The 12,137-nt window shown below is 36.9% G+C and overlaps 1 protein-coding gene across 2 annotated transcripts in view; it reads right to left on the bottom strand.

Annotated features, from left to right (window-relative positions):
* Positions 1-12,137, bottom strand: part of STRN3 (striatin 3) — a 106,344-nt gene that overhangs the window by 38,555 nt on the left and 55,652 nt on the right. For both annotated transcript variants that reach the window (XM_021695780.2, XM_021695779.2), the window contains exons 5-7: positions 9,962-10,135; positions 2,222-2,351; positions 245-386 (exon numbers count right to left, since the gene is read on the bottom strand). In XM_021695780.2, the coding sequence (XP_021551455.1) occupies positions 245-386; positions 2,222-2,351; positions 9,962-10,135 (446 nt within the window). The remainder of the gene's footprint in view (positions 1-244; positions 387-2,221; positions 2,352-9,961; positions 10,136-12,137) is intronic.

Here is a 12,137-nt window from a genome sequence, read left to right as displayed (position 1 = left end):
AAGAGGAAAGAAACTGGATTTCTTTCAACTTTAATTCAAGATAAGTTTCAAAAATCAAAATCCACCAAAAGTCATATATTAAACAATAGTTTTGTCACCAAATCTAAACAAATTGGTGCAAAATACCCTTGCTCTTGTTCAACTGCCATCATACACTGAAATACTCACATTCCACATATAATATTCAATACCAATACATCTTTAAAAACTATTCTCCCACCCCCATATTTCTTTATCACCTTACCCCATTCTGTGCCATCCCCTGAACTCCGTGCTTCTCCAGCTCCTTCACCGTCTTCAGCAGTCACTAAAAAATCAAATTCTTTCAGTGCTTCCTCAGTATCAGGATCATCAGTTAGGTCAGCAGCTAAACCTTCATTACCTATCTGTAAATGGAACATAAGCCAAGAATTACTTTTATCCTAGATTTTAAAGGAGTCCTTTATATGTTTTCACACATTTATCTTTATATTTGCACTCCAATTTTTAAATTACTTACATACACAAAATTTTAGATTTTCCATTTATTTCACCAATCCCAAATTATACCCTATATAAATGGTTCTTAATAGTGCCATGTGAAGATTACTGTAAGATGTGATTCAAGTAATCTGGTTGTAAAAAACAGTTAAAATACTAATTAAAAAATAGCTAAGTTCTTTAATTATAATAGATTCACAATTACCCCTATTTATAGACTCTTTCACTCACTTACATTCTGATACATTGTGTTGAACTGACTTCACTCACTGAGAACTGCATATGTAATCCATAATTCACAGGGCTATATGGCATAGCTGGTAAGGATATTAACTGATCTTGGGCGCCTGGGTGGCTCAGTTGGTTAAGCGACTGCCTTCGGCTCAGGTCATGATCCCGGAGTCCTGGGATCGAGTCCCACATCGAGCTCCCGGCTCAGCAGGGAGCCTGTTTCTCCCTCTGACCCTCTCCCCTCTCATGCTGTTTCTCGTTCGCTCTCTAATAAATAAATAAATAAATAAAATCTTTAAAAAAAAAAAAAAAAAGGATATTAACTGATCTTAAGTCAATAGCTGTGATAATAATAGTACTTTGGCTCCCAAGGAAAAAAAGGGGGGAGTCAAAAATCTCCATTTACCCATGTTACACATGAGTATGTTGCATACATGAAATGTGACAGGAACGTTGAAAACTGCTTTAATAGCCTAGAAACTTTTCTTGAGGAACAAGAACATCCCAAGGAACCAAAATTTAACCTATGTACTTTTTTTTAGATACACGAAATACTCTATGCTACTGTGATAATTCATAAACAGATCATCTAATCTGTGTATACTCTTAAAGCTAACCCACATCACTGATAAAATTGGTAATTCAGTTTCTTAGGTTATGAGTAAAAGTAAATTTTTATTAATCCTTATCAAAAAACAAAAATGTGGACACGTACATTTATAATCCATAGTTTACTCCCTCACCCAGAGTGGGAGTATCCCTGTTTATTTATCACCTGTTTACTTTACATAAAGAGACAGTCTTCAGCAGTGATTCTTAATTGTAGCAGGAGTGGAGAAGATGGTTTTTTGTTTTTGTTTTTTTAAAGTTTCAAACAGCCAGACTAGTTCTATAAAAACAGACCCCCCCCCCTTTTTTTAAGATTTTATTTATTTGACAGAGAGAGACACAGCGAGAGAGGGAACACAAGCAAGGGGAGTGGGAGAGGGAGAAGCAGGCCTCCTGCCGAACAGGGAGCCCGATGCTGAGCTCGATCCCAGGACCCTGGGATCATGACCTGAGCCAAAGGCAGATGCCCAACAACCGAGCCACCCAGATGCCCAAAACAGACCCCTTTTTGCCATTTAGTGAATGATACAGAAAATAATAATTTCTACAATACATGGGTGATAATAAGAACTGACAATATAAAAAACTTCAAGATGATAAAAAAAAAATCACTCCCGGGGCGCCTGGGTGGCTCAGATGGTTAAGCGTCTGCCTTCAGCTCAGGTCATGATCCCAGGATCCTGGGATCGAGTCCCACATCGGGCTCCCTGCTCCTTGGGAGCCTGCTTCTCCCTCTGCCTCTCTCTTTCTCTCTCTCATGAATAAATAAATAGAATCTTAAAAAAAAAAAAAATTTAAAAAAAAATCACTCCCAATGTAACTTAAGACATCTTGAAAATTTCTATTCCAATACATGTGTATATTGATTTTAGCTAATAAAAATTAAAAACTGAGTTCCTACTTTGTGTTTATTTATCCGATGTTTATCTTTTCCTTCTGGGATGCCTTCAATCATGTCATTTTCCTCTTCTTCATCACTGTCATCAGCATTTTCTAAAAAATTGAATGTCTCAAGAACATCACCAGAGGGCCTGTCAAAGGGGAAAAAGATGAATCCAAAGATTCCAATGGTTAATTCTAACATTTCTGGTTCCTATTTTAAAACAGCATTTGAAAGTAGTATAGAGATTCAAACGATAAGCTATTTATAATGTACTGCCTAAGAATTTAACCCAAGAAAATAATGTTTTGAAGATTATGTTTTCTAAAGTAAAAGTGACTGTTCTGTTAAGTTTCTCCAATGTTTACTGGCCAAAATACTTTGAGTAAATATTCTATCAAAATCTTATAGTAACAGACACTCAAATGTGGTATTATTTCTCAAAATAAAGCCATCATAAGCAAGCAAGCTAAACTTAGCATTTCTTATAGCTCTACAACCTCTTATAGAGGCCCCAATGTCTGAAGACTAAAACCTGCCCAGATTTAAAGTTATGGGATAAATCAGATATAGCTATTCCAATCCATTTCACAGATTTTCTTACCTAGAAAACAGGATTCTTAATATACTAAAGAAATATTTTCAAGTCCTTCAGAATCATTCAATAGGTAATAATGATAATCTGTTTTAATCTACCTATAAAGTCATTTTTTAAACTGTAATCTGAATTCCTTTCTATGTACAAAAAAGGGTTTTCAAAAAGTTGTTTAAATGGCTAATAACAGGGGACCCTGGGTGGCTCAGTTGTTAAGCGTCTGCCTTTTGCTCGGATCATGATCCCAGGGTTCTGGGATCGAGCCCCACGTCGGGCTCTCTGCTCACTGGGAAGCCTCCTTCTCCCTCTCCCACTCCCCCTGCTCATGTTCCCTCTCTCGCCATCTGTCAAAATAAATAAATAAAATCTTTAAAAAATAAAAATAAAAAAATGTCTAATAACAAAGCAAAAGAACAGTGGAAATTTCAGCCCAACACAGACTTTCACATTAAAAGTCTCTGCTCTCCCATTAACTAGATGACTGAATTTGGCCAAGTCACTTAAACTTTTTAGCCACAATTTCTTTACCTAAAACTGTTTGGGTTGAACTAGATGATCTTTTGGTACCAAAAAGAATAATCATCTAAAATTTGAAGGTTTTGCCCCTCCCTGATTGTTTCTAAGGACACAATACAATTCAGACTTTTTTTTTTCTTTAAGGTGGGGAGGGAGGGGGAAAGGGAGAGGGAAAGAGAGAATCTTAAGTAGGCTCCATGCCCAGGGCAGAGCCCCCATTGCAGGGCTTGATCTCAAGACCCTGAAATCATGACCTGAGCTGAAATCGACAACAGGGGCACCTGGGTGGCTCTGTAGATTGAGCATCTGACACTGGATCAAGTCCCATGTTGGGCTCCCTGCTCACTGGGGAGCCTGCTTCGCCCTCTCCCTCTGCCCCACTTGTGCTTGCTCTCTCCCTTTAGTTCTCTCCTTCTCTCAAATAAATCTTTTTTTTTTTTAAGATTTTATTTATTCATGAGAGACAGAGAGAGAGAGAGAGAGGCAGAGGCAGAGGGAGAAGCAGGCTCCCTGAGGAGCAAGGAGCCCGATGCAGTACTTGATCCCAGGACCCTGGGATCATGACCTGAGCCTAAGGCAGATGCTTAACCGACTGAGCCACCCAGGTGCCCCAAATCTTTAAAAAAAAAAAAAAAAAAAAAGGAAGGGCGCCTGGATGGCTCAGTTGGTTAAGCGACTGCCTTCGGCTCAGGTCATGATCCTGGAGTCCCGGGATCGAGTCCCGCATCAGGCTCCCTGCTCGGCAGGGAGTCTGCTTCTCCCTCTGACCCTCCCCCCTCTCATGTGCTCTCTCTCATTCTCTCTCTCTCAAATAAATAAATAAAATCTTTAAAAAAAAAAAAAAAGGAAAGAAACGTCTGTCTCTAAAGTGAAACTCATGTTTTAAGTTTTTAAAACTGTATTTTTTTTTTAAAGATTTTATTTATTTGTCAGAGAGAGAGAGAGCACGAGCAGGGGAAGCTGAGGCAGAAGAAGCAGGCTCCCCGCTGAGCAAGGGCCCGATGTGGGACTCAATCCCAGGACCCTGGGATCAGGACCCAAGCCCAAGGCAGACGCTTAACTGACTGAGTCACCCAGGAATCCCTTTAAAATTGTATTTCATCACAGCAATACATTTGCATGGCTTTAAAGGACAAATAGAACACAACCCATAAAAGAAAATGAATCAGACTTCCCAAAATTAAAAACTTTGTTCTTCAAAAGATACTGTTAAGAGAACTTAAAGAAAAGCCTACAGATTGGGAGAGGATATTTGCAAGTCACATATTTGATGAAGACCACCTGTGTCCAGAATATATAAAGAACGCTTAAATAACAATAACAAAACAAAAATGGGAACATTATTCAAATAGACACTGTATCAAAAGTTACACAGATGGCATAAAATGATGCTCAACATCATCAGTCTTTAGGAAAATGAAAAAATGAAAATTAAAGACACCACGGACTATGAAGGGTCTGAGACTTTACCCTACTTGCATGCTGTTTCTTTTGAGATGCTTCTTTTTAGCATTCAGGATGATGGCCTTTGTGGTTTTTTTTTTTTCTTAATTAATTTTATAGTGTAATTGGGAAGAATCCTTTCAATCTGGAAACATCCTTGAAAATTAACCTTCTGTAAATTACAGAAAATTTCCTTTTATTACTAATTTCTTTTCAAGAGCATTTTACTTCTTCTCTCTGAACTCCTAGTCAGATGTTGGCCCTACTGAACTGATCTCTGAATTTTCCTATCTTTTCAGTCCCATTTCCTCTTTCCCCTTTTCTCTTTTCGGAGGGTGGGGGTGGGGGGGTGATTCTTCAACCTTATCCTCTAAGTTTTATGTGGAAATTATTTCTATCACACCTTTTACTAATAGCTCTTTTTTGATTTCTGATTGAATTTTTAGAGCTTTTTAAATTCAATTAATTAACATAATGTATTATTAGTTTCAGAGGTAGAGTTCAGTGATTCATCAGTTTATATAATATCCAGTGCTCATTACATACCATGCCCTCCTTAATGTCCACCACCAAATAACATCCTATTTGTTTTGTAGAGGTATTATCTTCTCTCAGTCTTTTCAGAAGAGTAATTATAGTTTTGAAAATCTGCTCCCTGTTTTCTTTTCTTTTTTTTTTGTTTTGTTTTTGTGCTCCCTGTTTTCTGAGTTCCTTTTTTCTTTGCTTCCTTTATCTCCAATTTCCGTATTAAAGTCTTTCTTAAAATGTTCACCTTTAAGAGTGAGGCACCAAAAAGCTAACTGTATGTATTAGATGGCTGAGGTTTTGCCAAAGCAGCTGGCTTCACTTCTGCATGATAGGTCGGAGGCTCACCACTTCACTGGCAGATCCCAACTGTCAGTACCATTAAGTCTTTTCTATTTAATGTGATAAATTTCAACATTCTGCCTGGAAGGGATAAGACCCATGCACACATACCAGAAGCCAAATACTAGAAGAAAACAGGGGATTTCACTGCTCAGCTGGAGATTCAGATAATCCTCCTGTTTCCAGTTAAGTAGATTCTATCCTAAAGTTGCTTTATTTCTTAAGAAATCACAAATCATGGTTCAGCTTCACTGGAAAATATACCACCATAGGTGGAGGGGTGTTCAGCTTGCTACACAGGATAAAAGAAGAGATCTGAGATTCTAACTACCTCTTACATAAACTTTAAACCAATATTCCAATCATAACCCCCTCTAAATCCAATCCAGATGTATCTGATACCTCTAATTCCTTAGCCTTTGGAGCTTTGCTGGCATTTTATGATTTTAATTGGCTTGTTCCTTTTCCTATTATTGCTCCTGAATGTCCTTAGATTTAAGGCATGTAATATTCCTCCACATTCTTCCCAACTTCCATAATTGTTAAACTGACCCTATCTGATGTACAGTACATCCTCTCATTTTTTCTACATATTGTTTTTTTGTTCTTATGTGTTAATGCATCTTAAAAAGTCTTTAACTGTAATTCTAACAGAGGTTCCAGAAGGCACACAACTAAAATGTGGTTTTATTAATCCATGATGCTTAAGAAAAAGTCTTTATGGATTTTGTAACAGTTTTTTTTTTCTTTGCCAACTATTTATTTACTATCCTCTCTCACTGTAAAAAGAAAATCAACGGAGTAAAAAAATTAAAATGTCCAGATGAGGAGAAAATAAAAGAGAAGCCAAGGGCAAGGTTGGTAAGTAAAAGGCTAAAAGTCAGTGGGGGGTGGAGAAGCATGTATACAGGGAACAAATATGGCAAGATTCCAAACACAATAAAAAGAGAAAGGGCGCAACTACTGGAGGTTCACAGGTAAATCAAACCAATTATTAAGAAGCAGCAAAGCTTTTCCCAGTTGCAAGATCTAAGAGAATTCTGTCCTCCCATGAATCCTCATAAAGTAGATGCTTTGTGACACAACGCACTATGCATCCTCAACACCCCTGCTACAATAAACCAACAAATACAAGAGTGACATTCACTCAGCAGAGTCTAGTAAATATTACTCTGGTAGGGTCACATTTCAATACAGGATACACAATATTTCATCATAGCTAGTACTTACTATGTGCCAGGCATTATTCTAAATGCTTCCCTATTAATTCATTTCTTCTTCACATTAACCCTACCATCACTATTTTACAAGTGAGGAAACTGAGGCACAGGAAGGTTAAATATCTTGCCCGAAGTCATAGCTAGTAAGTGGCAAAGTCACAATTTAAAATCCTCCTCAGAATTCACATTCTAAACCATTAAGCATACTGCCTCTAATAATATGATCTAAAATTTACCATTGCTCTACTGTTAAACATTAAGATTGCTTCTAACTGTGGCGACTGCGTGGCTCAGTCGGTTAAGCGTCTGCCTTCGGCTCAGGTCATGATCCCAGGGTCCTGGGATCGAGCCCCGCATCGGGCTCCCTGCTCGGTGGGAAGCCTGCTTCTTCCTCTCCCACTCCCCCTGCTTGTGTTCCCTCTCTCGCTGTGTCTCTCTCTGTCAAATAAATAAATAAAATCTAAGATAAAAAAAATTAAAAAAAAGATTGCTTCTAACTTTTTCCTATTATAAATAAGAATGTGATAAACACCCTTCTGCTAAAAACCTCAACATGTTAGATCATTTCCCTCATTCTTAGGAGTTTTCAAAAGCCCGAATAATAGCTGAAACACACATACTTACATTAGTGCAGATTCAGAATATGTAACTATACTCATTAAGATGGAAATCAGCCTTAAGAACAACTATTACCTAAACATCTATGGACACATGGATAAAAAAAAATGTGGTATATACATGCAATGGAATATTACTCAGCCATAAAAAATGAAATTTTGTCATATGCTACAACACTGCTGAACCTTCATGATATTATGCTAAGTGAAATAAGGCGGTCAAAGAAGGACAAACACTACATGATTCCACTTCATGAAGTATTTAAAGCACTCACTCACAGAAACAGACAGTTGAATGGTGGTTGCCAGGGGCTGATAGGAAGAGGAAACAGGGAGTTGCTATTTAATAGGTATAGAGTTTCAGTCATGAAAGATGAAAAAGTTCTAGAGGTGTACTCTACAACATTGTGCTTATGGTTAACAATACTGCACAGTATACTTTAAAAACTGTTAAGAGGATAGATCTCATGTGTTTTTTAAACACAACAGAAAAGAAACATATTAAGGTCTTAATCTTGCAAAGGCAAGAAGCTTTACAAGAAAATTAAGTCTGGTGTGGAGATTTAATTCAGATTCAGGTGTGCTGAACTGCAGTCCTCTAAATATTTATAAATTCTATGAACTACTTAGCCTGATTAGCTAACAAGCTTAAAAATGCATAGTACTTTGCTTTTTATCTTATACCACAAAAATATTCTGTGCTTCCTGAAATCCAGAGTAAAGAAAATAAGAGCTCTATCTGATGTCAAATGTTACTGAAGAGACCTTATTTCTCAGAAATAAAAACCCTATAGCAAAGGCTTATGTTAACTTGAAATTTTTAGTACATGTTTTAAACAAAAGCATAATATCATGAAATACAGCTAAGGTATGAAATAATGCTAGTTTTTTTTTTTTATTCTTTTTTTTTTTATTCTTATGTTAATCCCCATACATTACATCATTAGTTTTAGATGTAGTGTTCCATGATTCATTGTTTGTGCATAACACCCAGTGCTCCATACAGAATGTGCCCTCCTCAATACCCATCACCAGGCTAACCCATCCTCCCACCCCCCTCCCCTCTAGAACCCTCAGTTTGTTTTTCAGAGTCCATCATCTCTCATGGTTCGTCTACCCCTCCGATTTCCCCCCCTTCATTCTTCCCCTCCTGCTACCTTCTTCTTCTTCTTCTTTCTTTTTTTTCTTAACATATATTGCAGAAATAATGCTAGTTTTTAAACTATACATATTATTCATTTCTTAAGCTCTAAAGGAACTCAATGTTAGTTTCTTTCCATTATCTTTTTCTTTTCTATGTCTTTCCAGAAAACTTATGTTTTCAAGGTGATATTTAGTTGGGGGGGGGGGAGTTAAAAAAAAAAAAGTTCTACCTACTTATTAATACCTTGATTTATCAAGTCTGTATTAACCAAAGGTACATCTGATAGAAAACATCAAATTTTGATGAGGACATGAAGAAATTTCTGGTGGGAATGTAAAACAGTTTTAGCCACTTTGGAAAAGAGTTTGGAACTTCCTCGACAAGGTAAACACAGAGTTACCATATGACTCAAAAATTCCATTCCTGAGTATAAACCCCAAAAAACTGAAAACATGTACACCAGTGTTCAAAGTAGCATTAGTCTCTATTTCAAAATGTAGAACCAATCCACAAACCCAACAAATGGACAAGGAATGGATGAACAAAATGTGATATAACCACAGAACAGAATATTATTTGGCAATAAAAAGGAATGAATCACTGACACATGGATGAAGCCTAAAAAATATTATGCTAAGGTAAAGAAGCCACTCACAAAATAACCATTTATATGAAATGTTCAGAATAGGGAATCTATAGAAACATAAAGTAGATTAGTGGTTACCTAGGATTGCTGGTGAAAGGAATGCAGGGGAGAATGGGGAGTGTTGGCTAGTGAGAATGGGGTTCCTTTTGGGGATAAGTATTTTCAAAACTAAGACTATGATGATGGCTGAGAGACTCTGAATATCCTAAAAACAAACTACATATTTTAAATGGCAGAAATGTATAGTATGTGAATTTTATCTCAGTAAAGACATTAAATTTTAAAAAGTATAACTGGTGGCTTTCTGAGCCCAAACATAACACAAAACCTTGTTTCTTTCATATTTGTGTGTAAGTAACCATTGCTAGTCCAGTTATAGAGTACCATTATAATTTATTGAAAATACCCTAGCAAAAATTTAAATCAGGATGTTAAAATAGCTCTGAACTACATGAAATTACTCTCAAGTTGAAATTTAAATTTTGCACCTATTTCAGAACTATAGCCAATTTCCTGGTATCACAACTTAAGATAGATCAATTTAAAAAGCACCTAAACAGAAAATTTATTTGCCCATGGTACCATGTAGGAGGGGAAGTCTTTAAATCTGAACTCTACCTGCTTTAAAAACTGTTAACAGTAGTAACAAGAAATTAAAGAGATTCACAGTACCCATTATATAAGCAATGTTAACCTATAAGTACAGGTCATACCTTTTGATTTCTTGTCCTTTTTGCTTAGGAGATTCACCTCCATTCAGGATCTGTTCTAAGTTCTTTGTTTCTACTGATCCATTTGGTTCTGAATTGGATAGTCCAAGTAATGACCTTACCCGCTGAGACCGTACATCTAATATTGTATCTGTGTAACCTACTTCCTGAAGATATCTATAAGAGAAAATTTAAAATATTAAATCTCATATATTAATACCTCCAAACTTGTTAACTCAAAATCGTAACAAGGAATTTCAGAAAAGCCCATAACCCTATAAAATATAGTCTTCCTTTGCCTCAAAACTTTCTTCTCTATAGACTAGTTCCAATTCTAAGAGAACAAGGCTAATTACTAACTGAAATTTAATTAAGAAAGCATACAGTATGGCTAACACTAATTAAGGGCCAATTATCCTGAAGCCTAAAAAGCCCAAGAACCTTAAAAAGCTTTAGGAGTTGATGATACATGTTACTTTAAAAAAAAAAGTCCACAAAGTGGTAAAGAATGAGTTGAACTAAACCTCAGAACTGTGACATGCTAAGTTTAAACCTGGGTTCTTGGCCAGAGGATGATGCACAGGTTAGTTTTCCCTCTAGGATCTAAAATCTGGTACTGAAACTTTCTGTGTATCTAATCTAGGATCCAGGATGAGATCTGAAAAGAAGAAAGGGACAGATTATGACATAATATATAATGGGTCATGAATGGCTTTGTGTGATAAAGAATTTCTTCTTAAAGTATTTGACAGGCTAAGGATGTTAAAAGGAGTCTTAGACACTACTGGAAAAGAACAAAAGATTTTTACATGAAAACTAACAACAGGGAGACTGGTTAGGACACTAACACAGCAAGAAATAAAACTGAAGAGAATAAACGTGAGAAAAATAAGCAAGATACAATCTTAGAGACCTGGTGCACAAATAAACATGGTAGGGGCGCCTGGGTGGCTCAGTTGGTTAAGCGACTGCCTTCGGCTCAGGTCATGATCCTGGAGTCCCAAGATCGAGTCCCGCATCGGGCTCCCTGCTCAGTGGGGAGTCTGCTTCTCCCTCTGACCCTCCCCCATCTCAAGCTCTCTCTCTCTCTCTCTCTCATTCTCTCTCTCAAATAAATAAATAAAACCTTTAAAAAAAAAAAAAACAACTAAACATGGTAGCAGAATGAAAGGAGATACAAGAATTTTAGAAAAATTTTAGGTTTCTAGCTTAGATGGTGGTTCTATTCAATGAAATGAAAAATAAAGTGTCCGAATCTGGTTTATAGGGTACCTAACAGATAGTCATGTCGTATCTACAAAAGTGACATTTATTAGGCACAAGAATAAGAAAGGTCAAAGAGATTGGACTCAGTATACAGATTTGGGAGTCATCAGTGTTTGATGGTATTTAAAGCCATGGATTTAAATGAAGTTACCCTGAGAAAAAGCTCTAGAACAGAAAGCCTGGGGACACAGACATCTAAAGGGCTAGAAAAATAAGAGAAAATAAAAGAAAATAAAAGCAAGCACTTGAGAAATAAGGGTGGGAAATGACAGCGGGGAGTAAGTAAGAAAAAAGAGCTCAAAAAAGAATGAATAGTTAATGTCAAATATTTCCAAAAGATTAAATAGGAACAAAAAAGGTTTCTTAAGTATGTTTGTGAGTAGCTTCAATGTAGTATCAAAGTGGAAAACAGAGTACACAGCTGAGAAATGAACAAGGAAGACTACGGAAATAAACTGTCAGAGAAAGATGTGGAGAGACAGAATATTAATCCAGGCAATAACATTAGGCTTTTATAAGAGAAATACTGTATAAGTGATTTCTCTACAGCTACTGTACTCTTCTAACTGCAATTCTCTTTTGGGGGGAACAGCTGCCAGCACACTCTAACCATGCGGCGGTCTGAATGAGCAGCCAAGATCTCACACAACTAGGTAAAAATAACTGACTCATGGGCGTTTATTTGATCAAGTTAGGCCAATTCTGACTAAAACAGGGGGTCCCCTGCCATCTGGAGAAAAGTGGTTTTCAGTAGAAAACACTGTAACTGATACACAGAGGAGACGAAAACCAGAGAATAAGAACATATCATGGGTGTTTCCATTCCCTGAGAAGTCCTCAGGTATATGTTGGCTCTTGCCTGCCGGATACTCAGTTATTCAGCACTTTCCTCAATTCTGCTAGCATCCTTCCA

Source organism: Neomonachus schauinslandi, chromosome 9, assembly GCF_002201575.2.
Source record: "Neomonachus schauinslandi chromosome 9, ASM220157v2, whole genome shotgun sequence".
In the NCBI taxonomy this organism is placed as follows: Eukaryota; Metazoa; Chordata; class Mammalia; order Carnivora; family Phocidae; genus Neomonachus; species Neomonachus schauinslandi.
Note: the sequence above shows the minus strand (reverse complement) of the source record. Positions and strands in the feature narration are given on the sequence as shown.